The following is a 21,685-nucleotide window of genomic DNA, read 5'->3' as shown; positions in this document are numbered from 1 at the left end:
CCCCGCCCCCGCTCCGAGCACCGCGCCACCTGAAGCCCAAGCCCCCGCCCCTGCTCCGAGCGCCGCGCCGTCGAATCCAAAAAAAAAAAAAATCGAGCCCCAAGGTGCCGCCCCAAGCACGTGCTTGATTGGCTGGTGCCTGGAGCCGGCCCTGCTTGGACGGCATTGCTGCCACAACCAAGTGATTCACACAAAAATTCAGGAAAGGGTCACTTGGAGTCCCTATTCCCCCAAAATATCCCCCCAAGCCCCTTCACCCCCTTTCCTGGGGAGGCTTGAAAATAATATACTAACCAATTGGTTACAATGTGAGCACAGACCAAACCCTTTGGTTTTTAGGACACTGAAAATCAATCAGGTTCTTAAAAGAATAATTTTATTTATAAAAAAAACGTAAGAGAATCACACCTGCAAAGTCAGGGTGGAAGGCAACTTTACAGGGTAAATAAAAAGATTTAAAAAACTGAGGATTCCCCTCTGACTCTGCTTCCCAGTTACAAAACAGGAATGAAACTACCTCGTAGCATAGGGAAAATTCACAAGCTAAAACAAAAGATAATCTAACACATTTCCTTGCTTTACTTATAATTTTTGTAATCTTAGATTGTCATTTCAGGTATGTTTTCAGGAGACGTTTTACCTGTCTGGTCTCTCTCTCTGTCCAGAGAGGAAACAAACAAAACCTCCCCTCCTCCCCAGATTTGAAAGTATCTTCTTTCCTTATTGGTCCTTTTGGTCAGGTGCCAACCAGGTTATTTGAGCTTCTTAACCCCTTACAGGTAAAATGATTCAGTACATCTGGCCAGGAAGGATTTTATGTTACTGTATACATAAAGGTTGTTACCCTTCCCTTTATATTTATGGCAGGATCATTCTAGGAGAAGACAGATTAATCAGCCATTTGTTGCCTCTACTGTCTTCCACCATGGCATGACTCTATCACAAGCAGGGCCGGCTCCAGGCACCAGCCTGGCAAGCAGGTGCTTGGGGTGGCCACTCCGGAGAGGGGCGGCATGTCCAGCTATTCGGCGGCAATTCGGTGGATGGTCCCTCACTCCCGCTCCGAGCGAAGGACCTTCCACTGAATTGTCGCCGCAGATCGCAATCGCAGCTTTTTTTTTTTTGGCTGCTTGGGGCGGCCAAAACCCTGGAGCCGGCCCTGATCACAAGTGGGGTTTTTTTTTTATAGACTGAAGACACCAAGTGATAATTATGTCTTCTGAATATGTTACTACATTTGGCGATGGGCAGCAAAGGGGATAGACATAAACTCCTTATAGCTCTAATACCTATTGCATAGGTTTCAGAGTAGCAGCCGTGTTAGTCTGTATCCGCAAAAAGAACAGGAGTACTTGTGGCACCTTAGAGACTAACAAATTTATTAGAGCATAAGCTTTCGTGGACTACAGCCCACTTCTGGTTCTGATAGTAAACTACAGCTATGGAGTGACAGAAACTGCACTGTATTATCTCTATGGGAATAAAAACAAGCAAGAAGACATGATCTTTCCACTAGAAGCAGGCATGGATTTATTTTTGTAGAGACTTTTGTTTCTAATCACGTCTTCAGCAAGGAATGAAATGTCAATAACAAACACTTCAATTATAAATAGTTACAGTATCTGCCTCTGAAGTACACCTCTGAAAGTACAAGGAAGGAAAACAAATGTAGAACAATTTGTTAAGGCACAGCCTACTGGATCTCTGAAAAGAAAAAACATGACAACTAAAACACTGCACTGTGCTGGTGCCGTCAGTGACAGATGTGATCAAGCCAATAATTAAACATAAGAAAGTGATACAAATCTTCACGATTATTATATGCATGGGTTGAAATACCCACACTTGCACTACATGACTGAGCTTTTAGGGATGCTATCTAAGCTTTCAAGCTTAAATTCTTACACAAATGAATTCTATGGATGTGAATGGTTTAGAGTAAACAGGGAAGTTATATGGCATGTGATACAGAGGAACAGGGCTGGCCTTAGTGAAAATGGTGCCCTGGGCGAACTTGTATTTTGGCGTCCCTCCTCCCCCTCCCACCATCACCCCTGGCTCCTACGGGCTCCCCTCCCCGCATCACCTCCGGACCATTACCTATACTGCTTATGGAAGTCCACAGGAAAGTCCATTCAGTGTAGATGGGCGTCTCCCATGGTCCATTGTGAGTTAAGTGTCCCCTGATGAGCCACTTACTTTGACTAGTTCCTCCAAGAGGTGCTGGCTAACTAACTACCTTGTGGTGTTACCCCAGGAGCAAACATTTGAAATCCAGGTATAGAGCCAATACTCATAACTTCAAATACAAAAATGATACACGTATACAAATAGCATTAACATATTCAGCAAGTCATAACCTTTTCATAGACATCTTACGTATCACATTTTGTACAAGATTTGTTGCAAGTTGTAACAGTGGTTGCAACAATGATCTACATGGTCATGTTTTAATCAGATAACATCACAATGAATAACTGATCCAGCTAGCAAATTCCTAGGCCACTGTCAGCAGAAGCGCAGAAGTAAGGGTGGCCTGGTTTATGGTATATTGCTGCACTTACTTCATTGCTGCTGCAGTGGCTTGTGGTACCTGCGGCTCAGGGCAGGCTTTGCGCTCTCACATGGGGGCTGTATCTTGTCAGAGCCCATAGCCCTCAGGTAAGCCCCTAGCCACTCCTGGCTCACCACGAGCATTTTGACAGGAAATACCAAGCAGTAATAACAACAATAATAATACAAGTGTGTGTGTGTGTGTGTGTGACAGAGTGTGCTTGTATGTATGTGTGTGTGAGAGAGAGCCAGAGAGAGAGCCAGTGTGTGTCACTATGTGTTTGTGGATTGTGTGACATAGGCCTTGGCTACACTTACCCGCTAGTTCGACGGCTGGAAATCGAACTTCTGGGTTCGACTTATCGCGTCTAGTCTGGACGCGATAAGTCGAACCCGGAAGTGCTCGCCGTCGACTGCGGTACTCCAGCTCGCCGAGAGGAGTACCGCGGAGTCGACGGGGGAGCCTGCCTGCCGCGTGTGGACCAAGGTAAGTTCGAACTAATTCGAACTAAGGTACTTCGAACTTCAGCTACGTTATTCACGTAGCTGAAGTTGCGTACCTTAGTTCGAATTAGGGGGGTAGTGTAGACCAAGCCATAGTGTGTGTTGGGGAGTGTGAGACTCTGTGAGTGTGTGTGTGACAATCTGTGTTGGAGGACTGTGAGAGACAGAGTGTATGTGGGTATGAGAGCCTCTGTGTGTGTGTGTGTGTTTGTTAGGGAAGTTTGAGTCCCACCTCCCCCTGGCTCAGCCCGGTTCCACCCCCCTCACTCACATGGAAGTTTTGCTCCTCCTGGACCTGGCCCAACCGGCCCGCGCCAGAGACTGAGCAGCGCAAGGCTGCAGGCAGGGAGGGACTCAACTCCGCTCCAGGCAGCGAGCGGTGGGATGCACTGCCAGAGACCAGCCCCAGTCGTGCCGCTGTGGGCTCCCTGGGTCTGGGGCAGAGCCAGAGCCCTCAGCCAGCTGGCTGAGGAGCGAGTGAGGGTGGAGTCCAGGGGGCGGGGTCAGGGAGAAGCCCGCCAGCCCAGCACGGGGTAGGAGTCAGAGAAGAGAGGAGTCCGGCCACAGCCAGCCAGGGGAAGCCCAAGCCCCATGTGGTGTCCCCCTGGCTATGGCGCCCTGGGCATGGTCTCCGTTTGCCCAGCCCTAAGGCCCTGCAATCATAGTGCCATCCCTTTGTTTTCTTTCTTACTCATGCATTACCGGTCCTCTGTAACATCAATGTAGAATGCTCCAATTCCTAGAAAATACATTACCTCCCAAAACATCTTGGTTACATATACTGTATCTTGGTTTTAGCCTACCACTAATAACTTGGGAGACTTCATTGTACTGCAATGAACATTCAACCTAATTTGTTTATCTCATGTTTATCTCTTGAGAATTGATGAAGACCTGCAATTACAGCAGTCTGAAGAAAATGATGGTGGATCATTTGTTTTAACCCAGAATAACTATTCTCCATATACACAGGAAGTTTGCAAAGAATATACATTTATTCAGTTTATCGGATAAATGTTCTAGAACAGTGATTCCCGATTTGTCATCCACAAACCACCAGTGGTCTGCAGAGCACTTCCTGATGCACCAGAGAACTGGCTGATCGAATTATGCTGACTCCACTGATTGTTTCAAGATGCTACAGTGCGCGGATTTAAAGTTTCCAGATTTAAAGATTCCAGTTTTAGAGCTATTACCTGTTCCAACGGTAGTCCCCATTTTAAGTAAAGGACATATTGCTGGAATCAACAACATCTCTAAAACTGGAATTAACTTGTTAAATGCATGCAATGTACACCACATTCAGCATTTTTCTAATATCATTTTTGCATGTGTGCAACTGCTGTAGTTGCCACTGGGATATTATGCAATCCAAACAGGAAGGGAGGAGAGATGGTTACTTTGACTGCAAAGAGGATGGGCCTGTCCACAAGACAATCTCTCTATTAAGACCTGACCTATGCTATGAAAAAGTTTGATAACTTATTTTCAGAAGAGTCTCTCATTTTAACATGCCACTTTAAAGTTTTATTTTGGTGGTCTCCTTTCCTCTTGAAATTCCTTGAAGCCACAAAACAGATTATCAGAATGATCCAGAGTCACTGTATTAACACATTAATCTGGTAGATATCCAGATTCAAATTCCTGAATCATATCAGGTTTTTAGTTTTTGCTGGTATATTTCAACTTGAGTATTGGTATTTTATGTGGTTTAAGAGACAGGAGAAGGATTTAATATGGATGGACAGATAATCACATGAGTGTGTTGCTAATTCTAGGTGCTTTGCCTTGCTCTTCTACACTGGTGATAATATGCTTTTTACCACAGTTGCCAACTTTCACGCGGTAAATAAGTACCCTGATTTTCACAATAAGCCAAAAATCAAGCTAATCCCATTTCAAAACAAGGCCAAAACAAGCCAATCCCTAAGAACTCCAACACTCTATGTGACTAGATACCCCACAGCATGCAGTCTGGGACTGTGGTGGGCCCGCTGTGCACTCCTGACTCTCCCACCCCCCTTGCCCCTGCTTGCTGGGAGCCAATCAAAAAAAATAAGCTACAACAAGCAACAAGCTACAAGCCAAAAACTAGCCAACAAGCAACTCACAAGCCAATTAAGCCAAAAACAAGCCCAATTTCTGCGTTTTTTTTTTTTCCATGGGTTTGGCATGTCAGCTTGTTACTACTACACCCATATGAAAGTGATAATGAGAGAAAATAATCATGCAGTCTCAAACTTAAAATGATCATTTTGGGTTTCTCCCAAAAGCTATGAAAAGAGGGGGATGAGGAAGAGGAGAAATTGAAAGATTAATGTTGTTACATTGTATTGCTGACATCCTTCTGAAATCACAGCACAAGAGGCTGAGGTTTTTACAAATCGCAGCAGGGTTATCTGACAAAGCTCCATGATCTCTCATGTTTGAGAAGTTTAGTCCCCAAAGAGCAGAGATAATGTAACTGGTTTCCAGATGCCTCTCGGGCACTGCAAGGATAGATAAGAAATGTTGAGGGTGACTGGCCCCTAATGTGAGGATACAGAACATTTGGGTGGGACCATATTAAGCAATTAAAAAAAATATTTTTAAACTAACTAGGGCAAGATGCAAACTGGTGTCCTGGCTGAAAGACTTTGATCTCATTTCCAATAAAAACTGGGAACCAATGGAGACAAATGACCCATTGGTACCAGAAAGGCTGCAGGAGCTGGCACCTTTCAGAGCAGCTGAGAACTTGCATGTAAATCTGTTTGATCTGCAAGGCCTAGCTGATACCAGTGGGATCATTTGTCTCCATTGGCTCTACCTCACTCCTTAGGGAGACATGCAGGATATGTGCTTTGCAATGCAAGCTGTGAGAATAGGTGCCCCATGCCTAGCGGTGAGGCAGGGGACTTTGAAAATCTTCCCCCTCATTCCATACCACTAATTCTGGCTTGGCTTCAGTGAAGGGAGCTTCAATGTGCCCCGTTCAGCTGACTCTTTGTACACCTTGCCCACATGTTCAGCCAGGCTTCCCTGTGACCTGCTCAAATCTCTCAATGTGGATCTCACCCACATGCCAACTGAAAGCTGGTTCAATTGTGGCCTGCCCAGCTCTCTCAGTGTGGGCCTGACCCATATACCATCTGGGGGCCAATTTCACTGCTGCCTGCTCATGCCTCTTGGCCTGGACCTTGCCCACATGCTGTCTAGGAGCTGGGTTCCTGTGGCCTGCTCAATTCTCTTGGTGTGGACCTCGCTCATACGCCGACTGGGAGCTGGGTGCAGGCAGCCCACTGTCCCTGCCATTTCTGAGGGGAGGAGAGGTGCTGTCCTTCAAACCCTCCTCAGAAAGCCACAATAATTTTTTATTTTTTTAGTTTAGCAGTTTTGAGAAGAAACCTTCAAAGCCCTAAAGAAACCTGAGAAATAGTTAATTAAAAATCTTTCAAAAATCCTCTGAAAGCTCTGCTCCAAGGGGCGCCCTGAAGTCTGCTTGGAGGCAGAGAATTCTGGGAAGTTCTTCTGAGGGCTGGTCCTAAGCCCAGGCTCAACGCAAAGATCTTGACTGCCCCACTGGCCATGGAAATGAGGAATGCCCACTGTGAAGATTGACATGGGGACTGAGAAAATATTATTTTCTTGCTAAAAGGTAATGGAGGTTTAAAAAAAAACAAAACTTAAAAGCCTGCTCCATGCTCCCTGGTGAGCAGTGAAAGGGGTTTGGGCTGGCTAGAAAGCAGGAAGAAATTAAACTCTAGCAACTCTTGGGCAGGTTCGCAGCAAATGGTAATAGATTTAATGGTGCACAAATATGTCCACTAGCGTGTGGGAGAAGTGTTTATTCTTGTCAGAACAATTTGCTTGCTAGTTTATTTTACCCTACACCCACATGTATTAGGAGATGTGCTATGAAAGGGATTCCTACTATCAACACTCCCCTGAAGCCATTAGGGAAACGGCCTTGTCAATCGATACTAATGCTTCCTCTATTCTTCCTTGTGTTCATGGGATGTGCCTTTAAATAAAAATAACTATAGAGAAAGAGGGATAAAATAGAAAAGAGAGAAAGAAAAGACCTACTATAACAACAACACAACGGAAGTATTTCTGTGGATACCTGATTTACCAACTCAAGATAAACATGTGCAAAATTTAACACAAGAAATCAGAAAAAGGTTCTTACCTCTGAAGACTCTGGGTTTGGCTTCAGGCAAATAAGATTCCCCTCCACTGTGAGACTGTTCAGTTTGCTGCAGAGTCCCAGGTACTGAATCTGGTTGATGTCCTCAATATTGTTTCCTTCCAGGTCCAGAATCTCAAGATGATCCAGCAAGCTCACTTGGCTCAGGTCAGAAATATTGTTATAGGCTATATAGAGTTCCTCAACAGAAGTAAACAGAACATATAAACCACAGACTTGCCCAAATTATATTAAGCCACTTACTGACTGACTTCAAATCTTTAGGATATTGCATACTAAAAAGAGCTAGAAACATCAAATAGAATGCTCGGGTACTAGCTTGGGCACAGTGTTGCCTATCATGGCTACTGCCATTTTAAGTCAATGAGACTATCATGGAAATAAGTAAGTGTGTTCAGGATCAGACAACGGTGTTATGGTAAAAAATAATTGCTTTAGCATCTTCAAAGATTAATAAATACAAACTCAAGGTGTCCAATCAAAATCCTTTAAGAACGTTAAAAAAAGTAACAGTACAATTACAGAAAGAGAAATATTAACTAAAGATATCGACCACAGGAACATATTGAAATGACCCAGTTTTACCTACCTTCAAAGAGCTACAGGAAGAGATTCCATCTAAATCTGTGAGCCCACAGCGAGCCATCCACAATACTTGGAGATGAGACAATGTGCTTCCAAGGTCCCTTGTAAGAGAAACAATTCAAGCACTGATTTAAATGGAAAAAGAAATTTAAAAGACATTTTGTTTCCCCCACATTGGAAAATCTGATTGTTTCCTCATAGCCTGTATCCTCAACAGGCAGGAAATATAGAGAAACAGTGCAACTCTCATAGATGAAGAAAGAGATTAAGGCTGTATAGTGAACTGTTTTATTCTAATATTTTCCCCCAAACACACTTTTGATCTCCAGTGACAACATGCCTCATGGAACAGATTTGCTCCCAATTCAAGAAATCCATTAAAAATTCTGCCAAGGGTTTACACTTTGGTGATTTTTCCATAATTCAAAGCAAGTTAGATAAATGCTACAAATTCTGTAAGAATTTATTTCTGTTGTTTTCACTACATATAATCCAAATTAATACATCGGATTTTACCCCCCTGCTCTTGCCTTTTATCACAGTTTATGTGGCACTTTTCCTCTCCTTGCATTGGAAGTGATAATCATTTTAGCAAATAATATTGCTTAGATCAGTAGAAAATGGTAATCCACCCCATTCCATCTGTCCACCTCATAGGCCTAGCAACAGGTGAGTAAGGGATTGATTCTGCAAGGTTCTAAGCATTCTGGCCCTAATCCAGAAAAGCACTTAAGCACGTTTAACTTTGTGCACGAGTTGTCCCATTGACTTTGCACAGACATAAATAGCTACATAAAGTACAGAAGTAGTGGCAAATCAAGCCCAAGGTCTTTAGCACTATCAATCCCCTGTATCATTGAGCTACACGTGCATATCATTTAAATGTAAATGAGATACAATGGCTTGACAAACCCAGAAGAGACCACTGTATCCAACCCCAGACTTTCCCCACCATAGAAGAAGCACTGCACCCTCTCAATACCAATGGAAAAAGTCTTCCCCACTTCCTAGTCATTGTATTTATTTTAGATTCTTCATAGAACAAACAACAAAACTTAAAAACCATCACAGGTCACTCTCCAGTCCAAAGCCTGTGGCTTCCGTTGTAGCAGAGAAGAGTGATTCCTTTATGTCTCTATTGTTTACTGTATCACTGCTGCTGTTAAAGGCAGATTCTCATGTATATTGGCATAGATGCCTTGACTTCACTGGAATGGTTTCAGTTCACACGAGCTGAGAATCTGGGCCACAGTAACAACAACGATAAAGTAAACAATAGACACAGAAGAATCATTCTTCTTCACTGTCAAGATTACAGTCCTTTCTGTGGACTCACTGACCAATCTCTGCTGATATCAGCAGGTTATACAATTCCTTAACTGGCAGGATCATAAAGCTGACCTGACGAACAAACCCACTTGCTTAAATCCTGCTGGTACTGGATAAGACCCTGCAGAAGAGGCAGAATTGTTAGGTTTCTTTCCAGGAACTAGCTTAGGTCTGTTCATCCAGAAGGGTTTGCCTCTGAACTGAAAGGGTCACAACGTGCCATCACAACCCATTCAGCTTTTGTAAATAGCCTCTCCAGTGAATATTTCCACTGTACATTGTTTTATTCAAAAGTAACTGATTTCAAGGCATCCTTGAGGCAAGAATGCACTGACTGCAATATTTACTGAAATTTATAATTATAAAAGCAAAGGGTGGAGGGGAGAAACAATGTAAAAATGAAGCAGCTGCCACCAAGCATGGCAATGCTTACTGCCTGAGCAACACGCCAATAAATTCAAACCTGTTAGTTATGACTAACGTGAAGAAAATGCATTGCTCATTTCATGACCCATTTACGCGCTGATCAGCCTTTGAGAAATGTGGGTGGTGTTATTTTGGTTTGAAAATCTCCTTTTCCCTATATCATCAGACCCAGGTAAATGTAAAATGGTTACCCTGGATATTCACATTTTCACACTATTAAAGTGGAAAGCAAATTATTTCTGTTAAATTCTCCATATGTTGCAGTGAAAGACAAGATTAAAAACAATCAGAACTTGATATTTTACCAAATTTTAACAAAAAAAACCAACCCAAAATAATATTTGTGTCTTGTACTTTCTATTTTAATGTGTATCATTCAAATCAAAACTTTTGGCATTATGTTTGCTTCCTAAGAGTTCCTCTGAATTAAAATGACTGATGCTGAGTCAAAACAATATATTAATGTACGTGTATTTTTTACATGACTGTTTTAGAGTGACTGGCACCACTTTATAGTTACAGCCATGATTCTGCAATGCAGACCCCAGCACCCTCACAGAGCTCCACTGACTCAAGCAGTGTTATTAGTGTTAAACATAATTGTGCCTGTAGTGTGTTGAACAAGGACAAGTCATGTTTTAAAAGTGTGTTAGCTTGTCAAATTTAATCCCAGTCCCTTCTGAAGTGATCCGCTCACATCTGTAAACATGAATTGACCCTGTTTACTCCAGATGCTAAGTCATGTTTAACATTGTGTTAATTAAAATGTGTTAGTTAATCCAGGGGTTCTCAACCTTTTTCTTGCTGAGGCCCCCCTCAACATGCTATGAAAATGCCAGGGCCCGGGGTGGGGGAGCTGGGGGGGCGGAATCCTTGGACATAGGCATAGTTTTACTTCTATTTGGGGGGGTAGCTCAGGGTGCAGGCAGGTGGTAGCTAGGGGCTGTGTATGGGCGGGAGGGGAGCTCCCAGTGAGGCTCCCAACTTCAGCGGAGGGTGGGGGCGCTCGGGCTCCCAGCTTTAGCTCCCTACTGCTCCTGGCTTAGAGGGGGGGAGGTTTGCCAGCTTCAGCCCCACACTGCTCCCAGCTGGGGCGAGGGGGCTGCCAGCTTTAGCTCTGCACCACTCCTCGCGGACCCCCGGTTGAGAACTGCTGAGTCAATCCATCTTCAAACATGATGTATTTCCTAGTGTGGACATAGCCTTAAAGGAGCACTGTGTAAAATAAAAATTACTTTTTGAAGTTTTACCTATGAGCAAACTTTAAAAATCTAACTTACTTGTCAAAGTTCATGTTGGATAATAAAAATGCACAAATCAGTTCTGCTTCTGTTTATAGTTTTTGGAACTGATCCTCATCCAACTAGCCCTTGATGGGAGCAACTTCTTTAAAGCTAATGTAGTCAGAACTGGTGTGACAAAAGAATCAGAGCCTGTGTCTCAGGCTCACAGGCACATGTAGAATGCTGCAATGCTTGGGATGTAAACACTAGCAAGACAATTTTTGTTACTGTTGCTGATTTACAAAAACGGTTTCTTTGGCATTAAAAAACCCAGATTAAAACCAGCGGCGGCTCCAAGCACCAGCGCACCAACCGCGTACCTGGGGCGGCAAGCCACGGGGGGCACCCTGCCGGTCCCTGTGAGGGCGGCAGTCAGGCAGCCTTCGGCGGCACGCCTGCGGGAGGTCCACCGGTCCTGCAGCTTCAGCGGCAATTCAGCGGTGGGTACTCCGAAGCCGCGGGACCGGCAGAGCCTCCCGCAGGCATGCCGCCGAAGGCAGCCTGCCTGCCGTGCTTGGGGCAACAAAAAAGCTAGAGCCGCCCCGATTCAAACCTTTATCTTGGTTTTGGGTTTTATAAAAACGTATTTCTACAACGCCTAAATATGGGGCTAAAGTTGACTGACAGTGTCCAAAGCTGCAAAGCTGACCATTAACTCAAACCAAAGAATGCATCACAATAAAGTACGAGAACCTTAGTTTTATAAGATGTACAATTTGATATCACTGGGCCTGAGTCTGTGCTCTGCTTTACAAAGGGGACACAAAGCAAAGCCAGCTGGGCCCTGGGAAATAGAGATGGGCACCATCGGATTAAAGGAAGTGACCCAGTGCCACTCCTTCCACGCAGCATCCAGTGTAGAGGTATGCCACCGAATTTTCTAGGGCAGGAGGGGACTGGCCAGAGCATTTTGTTCTTTGTCTGCCCTGAGCTTCAGAGAAGCTACTGCTAGTCGATACAGCAATGGGGCTCCTCTAACTTATGCTGTGGGCTGTGCCAGCCATTGCAACAGCCCAGAATCCTGAGTGGTGCAGCTCCGAATTTGTCCCAGGGTATTTTTATATTACTTCTATAAAAAACAATGTCAAGTCAGACTGCTTGTTACAGCTCGGCACATCTGCAAATATTTTATTTCTGAACTAACATAAGGAGCATTTGGAAAGCTTTGGCTCACATTTGCAAAAAAAAAAAAAAAATGTTCATCCTTGTAGCATCAAAAAAATTCCCAGATTAATTAACGCACAGTAATTCCCACTGAGAATGCTGCTGCTAAAAGATTGCAAGGTAAAATAGCAGTTGAACTCAGAGTAAGCTGCCCCTGACAAGACAATTGCATGCACCTGCATTTCTGAAAGTATTTCTACATTTTTGTTGGCCATTTGGAAGAAAAGTTAAGAAATTCCAAAAGATGGGAGTGCCTCATCTGGAACCAGCTCTGCTTCATTTGGAATGTACAAGTTTGTGGGGGTTAGCGAGTCTTGGGAAATATTGCACATGTATTGATCACATTTTGTGTGTATGTTCATATATTTAAGTGCAATGCTCAACTGAACCTGAACTACAGAGCCACAACTGATGCCTTTCTAATAAAAATAGAAAAGAGGAGATTTACATTCTAACCACAATTTATGATGGAAATTAGGAGGAAAAATCTATTTCTATTATATTTTTAGTGTGAGGAGACCCAGAAAAGATTAAAATTTTTAGAGAAACAGTGTTTATGAAGATTGTTGAAGATACAAAATGATCCTTCATACCACTATGCTAGGTTAATTATTATTATTATTATTATTTATATACTGTATCATCAAAAGGCAGAAATCAGAGACCAGGGATCCACTGTGCAGAGCTCTGTACAAACAGATAACAAGACAGTCCCTCTCCCAAAGAGTTTACCATTTAAATCAACTCTGTGGGGCAGGGATTATCTAACTAATAAGTGATTTCTGGGTAGAGATGAAGTTCCACAAAAAGGCTGAGGAGTTTCTGGCAGCTAGGAGAGGTGGCAGATAAGAAATGTAGGGCCCAGCACTAATGAATGACGAAGATAAGTTGGACTGACGATTATGTACAGTATAAAACAGGATCTGGGACGAACCATACTCCATTCTAGGGGGCACCGATCACACAAACACATATAATAATAGACACTTCTGTTCCTAGTGGATAAGTGTCCCGATCACCACAAATGATATTAATTAGCAGAAAGGCTAAGGAATGAAGGGGCATAGAGATTAAACTACCCTTTCATTCCTGCAAGTGTTTCTTCCAGGTCATCTTTGAGCCACACTGCCAAAGCTATGTGTGAGAAGCTGCCACTTCCCATGCTGTACCTTCTGGTGATGAACAAAGGACTACAGTTTCTAGGGGTGCCAAACCAGCAGCTTTCAGAAGCAATCATCATTTCATGCACAGGCCTCAGTTTGTGTGTGTGAGGAGCGTGAACAGAGTTCCAAAACACGCTTTACTATCCAAAAATATAGAAAGAACTTGTGCTAAGAAACCAATATATACTCACACAGCCACAGCCACTTATGTTGCCATTTTCACAAGCCATGAAGAATGCTAGAGAGTTCTATTCAAGGGAGCTTAAAGCTGCACTTCAAATTGATTTTGGCTCAAGAAAATGAATATAACAGTATGAAAACTATGCTCCAATTTTCTCCACACAAGTTTGTCCAGTGAGTTCCTACCACTGCAGTACTATGTTCCTGTCAGGGTGTTGCGACATCCTTCCAACTTGCACAGAACCATTCATGATTTCTTTTGTGAAATCCAATTCTTCAGACAGCTCATCACTCTTTGAAATGAGGGGGAAAAAACAAGTTTGCTTTACAACAATATTTTGAAAAACAATAACTTGTTATTTTATCCAGCACACTGGTTCGTTGGGGATTAGTTCACTTGAGCCAAAATTCTACTGGATGGAGGCCAGACTTTAAAAGCCAAATTCTGCTTTTGGTTTTGCCAGCGTAAGTATGGAGAAGCTCCACTGATGTTAACGGAGCTACTCCACACTTACACAAATGCAGCCTTGAGCAGAATCTCGTCCTAAATGTCTATTAGTGGGTACACTGTACTGTTTAATTTGGAAGTTATTCAGAATCATTCAGCTAAACCACAAAGCATCTAAGCCACCCAATTTGCAAACAATAACTGTTTTCTAAACACATATATCTTTGTTTAATGAATCCTAACATGCAATATTCTTCCAAAATCATTTTAGAGGCTATTCTTTTCATTTCTAAAGAAGGCCATCCTAAAGATGAATATGCTAGCTATTAGCCAACTTTCATCATTAAATACAGATTTTAAAATAATGACCAAGTTACTGGCTTCCTGCTTAGGAAAAAACAATCTCCTCACTGATCTATAGAGAACAAGACAGATTTATTAAGGAGTGTAACGATAACAGAGATCTGGTCCATATGTCAGTATACAATGGTTTGGTTGTATGGGTAATTCTAACATCAGAAGCAAAAATTTTTAAAGTTTGTATGTTACTTAAATCAATAACATATGCTTAAATGGGAAGTTTACATAATAGTGTCATTGTTCTCTCAAATGGCTATAAAGTACTCAAAACTATAAAACAGTTTGTGCGTCTGTGCGCTTCTCTTGTTTTGTTAAGTTGTGACACAGCCCCCAACTCAGCTAGCAGATAAGGGGATATCCTTATGTCCCTGCAGTGTCCCTTTGCAGCCAAAGGAGCTCCATGCAGGGGCAAAGACCTACCTACCCAAGTCGATCTGATAGCAAAATTGGAGGCATACTTTTTGTATTTGGTAAACTTGCTAATATAATTAGGGAATAATGATTCTCCTTTTTCTTGCACCTCTCAGTCACCTACACCTGAATGCAGTGGGTGGAAAATGCTCCTATTCTGATATGTTAATATCTTGTACCCACTTTGCACTGATACAAATGATTGGCCCTGGTGCAAGGCAGTGGTGAATAAGGTCCAGACTTTTGTTGCAAAAAGCCTATTGTTACGTTGCTGTAATGCCTAATATTTTATCCTCATTTTGCCTTCAGAACTGAGCAGTCTTTTCTTAACAAGTGTTCCTAACCTTGTTCTGCAACATCATCCTCAGACTCTGAAAACTAAGTGAGAATAAGGCTTTATCGAGCTATTTTTAAATTTACAGGTGGAAAACATCAGTGGAAGGCAAGTGTGCTCAAGTCACATGAGTTGAATAGGAAGCTTGCATCTGCACAAGGTTTGGGTTTAATAACCGGTGTGTTTTGTGAAACTCTATTTCCATTATTCTTTTTTACACGCAAATGCAGACTCGCATTTCACTGTGAATGAAAAAGGTGGTGTTGGTGGGTATCTTTGCAGCCCAGTGTTTTGCTGAATGTTTTTAATAGGGTTTTTCAGGCAACCTTCGTACTAACTAAAACCTTTATTTTCCAAGTGTTGATGACAGTCAGTTTTTCTCCTAATAGAAATATTTTATGGGTTTTTCTTATTTAAACATTCAGATTTGGAGTGGGGGCAAAAGCACTGTATAGCGCTTTTCTTCTATAGAGCTCAAACTATCATTATCCTCCATTTTATTGATGCAGAAACTGAAACACTGAGAAGTGCTGACTTGCCCAGACACACACCAGTCAGTTGGGAACAGCACCCTGGTCTCCGGGCTCCCAGTCCAGCACCCTATGCACTGGGGACCTTTAGATCTCCAGTCTCAGAGGTGCTCTAATTTGCAACCAACAGCAATAGCTCCGAAGGAGTTGCTGCAACGGCCTGTGATCACTGGAGAAGAGTGGACCCTGGCCATACCCCCTCTCCCCAACACTTCCCCTAACCTGGGGTCGGGTAGGTGTAGAGATGGCTACAGTACCAGGGATTCCAATTGCTGAAGCAGCCAGACTACTCAAGTCTGAGGCTGAGGATCTGGCCCAGAATCTACAACTGTCCATCTTCTCTTCAAACTGTTTTTCTCCTCTGAATCTCACTGCTGCTGGTAGTTACTTGTCTTGAGTGTTTGCTGTCCAGGGTTGGAGCCAAAGATGAGTGTGTGCAACCACACTGGTAGCTTTAATCTGGAAGAATGGTCAGGCTAATCCATAGACAAATTTGCTACGAACAAGGTAGCTAGAGACACTTCTGCACTTCATGGGTGAAATCCTAGCTTCATTGAAGTCAATAGCAAAACTCCCATTAACTTAAACAGGGCCTATATTTCATCCCAGAAGTCTGTCTTTCATAGGGGTGAACTCTCTGAGCATCTTTTACTAGGCTAGGATTGCTCTGCTGAAGCAGATAGGAGTAGAGGACGCCAGCAAGGATACAACCAACCTCTCCAAGTTGTGTTTCAGGGCTACACTTATCTTCATTTTTGTGATATATTCATGTATTATGGTTTCTTATGCCACCATTGCATCCACTGTAGCAATCATGACATAAGACTTGCAGCGCTATCTGCAAATATTTTGTTTCACAGTTCAGAGCACATCAGAGTAAAACCCCATTTTATATGAAATCCTGCTCATCTGAACTAATTGAACCAAGGTAGTTTCAAATGAAATCAGGACAGCTGATCAATACAGTGGTTTAGTAAGGGGTCATAATTGTGTTTTAATTAACTAAGAGTTTTTGTTTGATTTAATAAGTTATAATGTACTGTGAAGGGTAAGTCTCTGAAATGTAGCTTTAATTTAAAACGTTCTCATTTTCAGTTGCTGTCAAAAAACCCAGAGCAGAATAATTGGCTTGATCAAAGCTGATGTACCTGGAATGAGGAATAACAATTCTCTAACACATGAATATATGTATGCGTGGGTGGGGTACATGTAATTTTGTGTTAATTTCCTTTTGATATTGAAAATTGCTTGTCATTTTATCTACTTGGTAGTCTTTTAACAGGTAACCGAGTATTAATAATGAAATATTAACAGCTTTAACTGAGTTTCCACAAATTTAAAAATAGACGGATTTGCTAAAGTGTGGCTCATAAGCCAAATACAGCCCTGGGACTTCTTTCTACATTATGCTTCCACTCATGGCAAATGTGGGGAGTTTTGCCCATAAAGGCCGTACACCCCAATATGCAATACTCCATCTTGACATCAGCATTACATATTCTGAATAGACAACTGAACTTCCAAGTGGAGGAAAATCTAGATACACAGTAAATAAAACTGCATCTCAACTGTCTCCCCTTTTAGCCCCAAAGCTATCTATGCTGCACAGAAATTTGGCATTCCCTCACTTTAACTGTTGAAAATGATGTACATCGGAATTAAAAAATAATAAAGTTAAGGTTACAGAATGGGATGCATTCCTTCAGTGTAAATAATTCAACGTTTTCAATTTACTGCCTGGTTAATGTCTTTGTAGTTTTCATTTTGGGTCTTTGTTTTACATTGTATCCAAGATTTTAGTTTAGCAAAATAAGAGAGATGTGCTTCCACTTTGCTTTAATACAGTTTTGACACTTTAAAATCAACACCCCTGAAACTTTCTATACTGGAGAGAGTAAGTAGGAAGAATATTTGGTGAAAGTGCCTTGATTGCACGATATCAATTATAGAGACAGCTCATTGGCATTTTTAAAAAACCTTCATTTTGTTCTAAGAACTTTAACACACACAAAAATCAGAAAAAATGAAATATCAGAACAACTGGACATATAAAAATTAAGAAAAAAGATGCCAGTCATTAGATTCCTATTAACTTCTGTTCTGTTGGAAGTTGTAAATAAATGTTCTCTCAGAAAACCAAAATAAATTGCTACGAGACCAGATACCTAGATTCCACAGAGATGGGTGTGATATTAAAACCTAGACAGAAAATGTTGAGCAGTTTAAAAATGACTGAACAGACTCTCATTTTCAAGATTGTTTAAATCTAGCAGTTTCATACTATGCTATAACGTAAAGCCCTCCATGAATTTTTAATGTCTCCCTATAATTCTCCAATGCAGCAGCACAATGACTTCCAAACTGATGTTCCTGTGAATTTTTAAGTACACCTCTACCCCGATATAACGCAACCCGACATAACACGAATTCGGATACAAGGCGGTATAGCAGTGCTCTGGGGGGGGCGGGGATGCGCACACCGGCGGATCAAAGCAAGTTCGATATAATGCAGTTTCACCTATAACGCGGTAAGATTTTTTGGCTCCCCAGGACAGCATTATATCGGGGTAGAGGTGTAATTTTTAATTTTTAAGTAAACCAACTGGATTAGTTTACTAAGGGTGCATCTACGCTGCAACGTCACAGCAACAAGATGGAGTTTGTAGCCACCAAGGGAGTCACACGTCCATGAATGATTCAGCTTTTTGCAGGCCGATGCCATTGTTTACATGTTAGTTTGAACGTTCCCAGGAAAGCTCAGATGTGGATTGGCATCTCCCAAAGTCAATTGTCAGTTAAGTGTTTCTTGATTGGGCACTTACTGAAAATAGTCCTTTCTCAAGAAGCTGACCAAATGCTTCACTGAGGCTACTTAGAATCAAGCACATTGAGATACAAGTACATAACCAATATTCATAACTTCAGATACAAAAATAATACACACATACAGACAGCATAATCCTAACCAGAAAACTACAACCTTTCCATAGACACCCCACTTGACCTCCTCTGTACAAGACCTGGTGCAACCATAGGACCCTGGTTGCAACAATGATCTATACGGTCACAGTTCATGTCAATAACGTCACAGCTACATTGCCCTAAATTTTAAGTGTAGACCAGACGTTAGGAAAAATTCCCATTGAAGCCATTGCTAGAGTACAGATGGTAGAAAATGAGATAATTTTCTTTAATATAAATAAATAAATTTGTTAGTCTCTAAGGTGCCACAAGTACTCCTCATTCTTTTTAATAGAAATGATTTTCTTTCAATGTATGTTAACTGTTTTAAGATGAACATTTTTAAAAATTCTCCAAGATGCAAAAATTTTGGAAACAAACAAACAAACAAACCCTACATAAATAGGCTGTGACTGGCACTTAAGCTGTGAGGCAATAATGTAAAGAGAGAGATGGAAACCTTACTTCACCTAATTATTACACCTGTGTATTTGTGAATTTCATAGTAAGGAAGATTTATTTCTATACCACTGAGCCCAGATTATTTATCAAAGTCAATGGGAGATTTGCCTGACTAAGGACTGACACTGGGTGAAACTTTTTGGGAGGATAGTAAATGCATTTTTTAGTGCACTGAAACTATTTGCAAATTCAGATCGAATTCCACCAACAGTTTCAGCCACATGAGAGAAAAAAACCCAAAGCCGTTTGTTTCAGCCATTTTGAAACAAGCCTTTTTGACTTCCCATTTAGGAATGTTTAGTTTCAAAATGGTCAAAACTTTTTGTTTCAACACAGTGGTTCATTTAGAAATGTAGCTAAATATAAAAAAGGGGGGAGGGTGAAAAACATCCGAAAACAACCTGAAATGAAAAAACAAAATAGAAAACATGTGTGTGTGTGTGTGTGGTGTGTGGGGATTAAATAAATAGTTTTATTTGACCTAAACTGATTTTTTTTTGTTTTTTCCCACCAAAAAGTGGTTTTTTTTCCTGGATTTTTTCAGTTTGTCCCCCAACATGTCCTGGTTTTCACAAAGCAGTTGCAGAGCACTGGAGAATCAAGCCCTTGATGCACAATAGAAATTACACAATTTCTACAATACAAAATAGTAAGCACAGCATATAATTGCACGGGGCCAGATTTTCTAAGGTATTTAGGCACCTAAGCAGGTCAATGGGAGTTAGGGACCTAACTCATAAAGGCGCTTTTAAAATCGCACTAGCTGCCTATTTGCATCTTTAGGTGCCTACATACCTTTTGAAAATTTTATCCTGGCCCTCTCTACCACCAAGAAACCAGATTACATGATCCCAGCACCTCAATGAAGCAAATAACTCTGCCATTACTTACATTTATTATTATGAGGTGGTAATTACCATAGCTAAATTATGTTAGGAAGACTTCCAAGATTCAAACACTAAGTTCTTGCAATCTTCTAAAAAGAGGCTACCATTATTTTTAAAAAAGTATAAACCACATTGATTACCCATAGCTTGTTTAGTGTATTTACAGATATACAATATTTTTAAAGTATAGTGTCAACTAATTACAGATGCCACACTAAAAATTGTGACGCTATACAAAGAGTCAGGAGTATGGGAACAACAAAATTAACACGTGCAGATCTAAACAAAAAAGGATCACTTCTTCCAGCAATGAAATCCAGCCATCTCTGGGGTGGTTCTAACATTGTGCCATACCACTACATAACATTTTAAGGAAGGAAGTGAAGAATTCCTTTTCCAAATGAAACTCCCGGGTGAATTTAGGTGAAAAGAATGTAATTACCCAAACTGGAATGTGGCCTGACCACCAGTGTCACAAAGAGTGCTGTGGTATCTTTAATGGCCACATGTAGTGAGGAACCTTATTTTATGTCTCATCTAAAACATACCAATTCCATTGGCACTATGGCATCATCTGATATCACACAGAGAATATTGGTGGCGAGTCAGAGGGAACTGACACCGCTTCCTATTACAAGGAGGTATCGATTAATTTCTTTTATGCAAGTACTGACCCATCCCAACCATGCCTGACTTGTGCTGTCTGTTAAGATCACAACACATGGTGGCGTGCCTGTCACAAACAGTGAGTCCAATCAAAATAATAGACCTACAGGGAAAGAAATATATGTGCATGTGTGATTTTTGTGCAATAGCAACAGGTTCTCTTTGAGCTGCAATGCGCTCATGTAAGATGACAATCACTAAATCAATTGAATTCTGAATATTTTATAGAAATCAAACTCTCAGAACTGATCATATATATTATTATCTGCATTTCTTCTTCACCTCCTCACCCTCTCGTTGCATGACATTTACCAATAGGCAAATAAATCTAAATTGCTTCATTTCCTCCTTTTTGAAACCAGCAGCAGCCCTGCTTCCAAGCTCATAATTTTCTATTCAACGTAACTGCTTCCGAAAAAAAAAAAAAAAGCTGCAGACAACGGGCTCTTCTGGAGGAAAGAATCAAAACAACCCACATCCCCCCCATTACACTATTGTTATAGATTGTTTTCCGACCTATTTCTGTAAGGACATACCTTTCTGATGGCTGCTTGGACCACTGTTGTCATGGAGACGGTTAAGGTTGGGCAGCTCTACCAGCAGCAGTCAAATTACCATTACTCCCCAACTCTCAGGTCTTTGGATTTCCTCTAGGGCAGTGGTTCCCAAACGTTAACAGCCCGCGAACCCCTTTCACTAAATTGTGAAATTTCGTGAACCCTCTCCTAAAAATGAATATTTTCAGGGATTTAAGTTTAAATTTCCTCAGTGTGATGGATGCCCCAACTGCCCGCCATGCTTTTCCTGGGGCTCGGGCTGCCGGCTCTCCCACTGATGGGGGCAGGGCTCGGGCTGCCAGCCCCAACTCCCTGCCCCACTCTCCCTGGGGCTCGGGCTGCCAGCCCTACATGGGGACCGCTGGGGTTTGGGCTGACGGCTCCCCCGCTGACGGGGGCAGGGCTCGGGCTGCCAGCCCCAACTGCCCGGCCCCGCTCTCCCTGGAGCTCAGGCTGCCAGCCCCGCGCGGAGCACTGGGGTTTGGGTTGCCGGCTCCCTCGCTGACCACCAGGACTCGGGCTGCCAGCCCCAACTGCCCAGCCCCGCTCTCCCTGGGGCTCGGGGTGTCTGCCCTGCAACCGGGTCCCACCTGCTGTCTCTAATGCCCGGGGTCCTCTGTCCGCCATTAGTGAAATTTTTCTGACGAACCCCCTCCAATGTTCTGCAAACCCCCAGGGGTTCGCGAACCCCAG

The 21,685-nt window shown here is 42.2% G+C and overlaps 1 protein-coding gene across 5 annotated transcripts in view; it reads right to left on the bottom strand.

Annotated features, from left to right (window-relative positions):
- The window catches only part of LRRC56 (leucine rich repeat containing 56), a gene marked incomplete in the record, with an annotated part of 158,073 nt that overhangs the window by 16,422 nt on the left and 119,966 nt on the right, over positions 1 to 21,685 (bottom strand). For all 5 annotated transcript variants that reach the window (XM_034770383.1, XM_034770384.1, XM_034770382.1 and 2 more), the window contains 2 exon segments: positions 7,229 to 7,426; positions 7,836 to 7,932. In XM_034770383.1, coding sequence (XP_034626274.1) covers positions 7,229 to 7,426; positions 7,836 to 7,932 — 295 coding nt within the window.

This window comes from Trachemys scripta, chromosome 4 (assembly GCF_013100865.1).
Source record: "Trachemys scripta elegans isolate TJP31775 chromosome 4, CAS_Tse_1.0, whole genome shotgun sequence".
NCBI lineage: Eukaryota > Metazoa > Chordata > Testudines > Emydidae > Trachemys > Trachemys scripta.
Note: the sequence above shows the minus strand (reverse complement) of the source record. Positions and strands in the feature narration are given on the sequence as shown.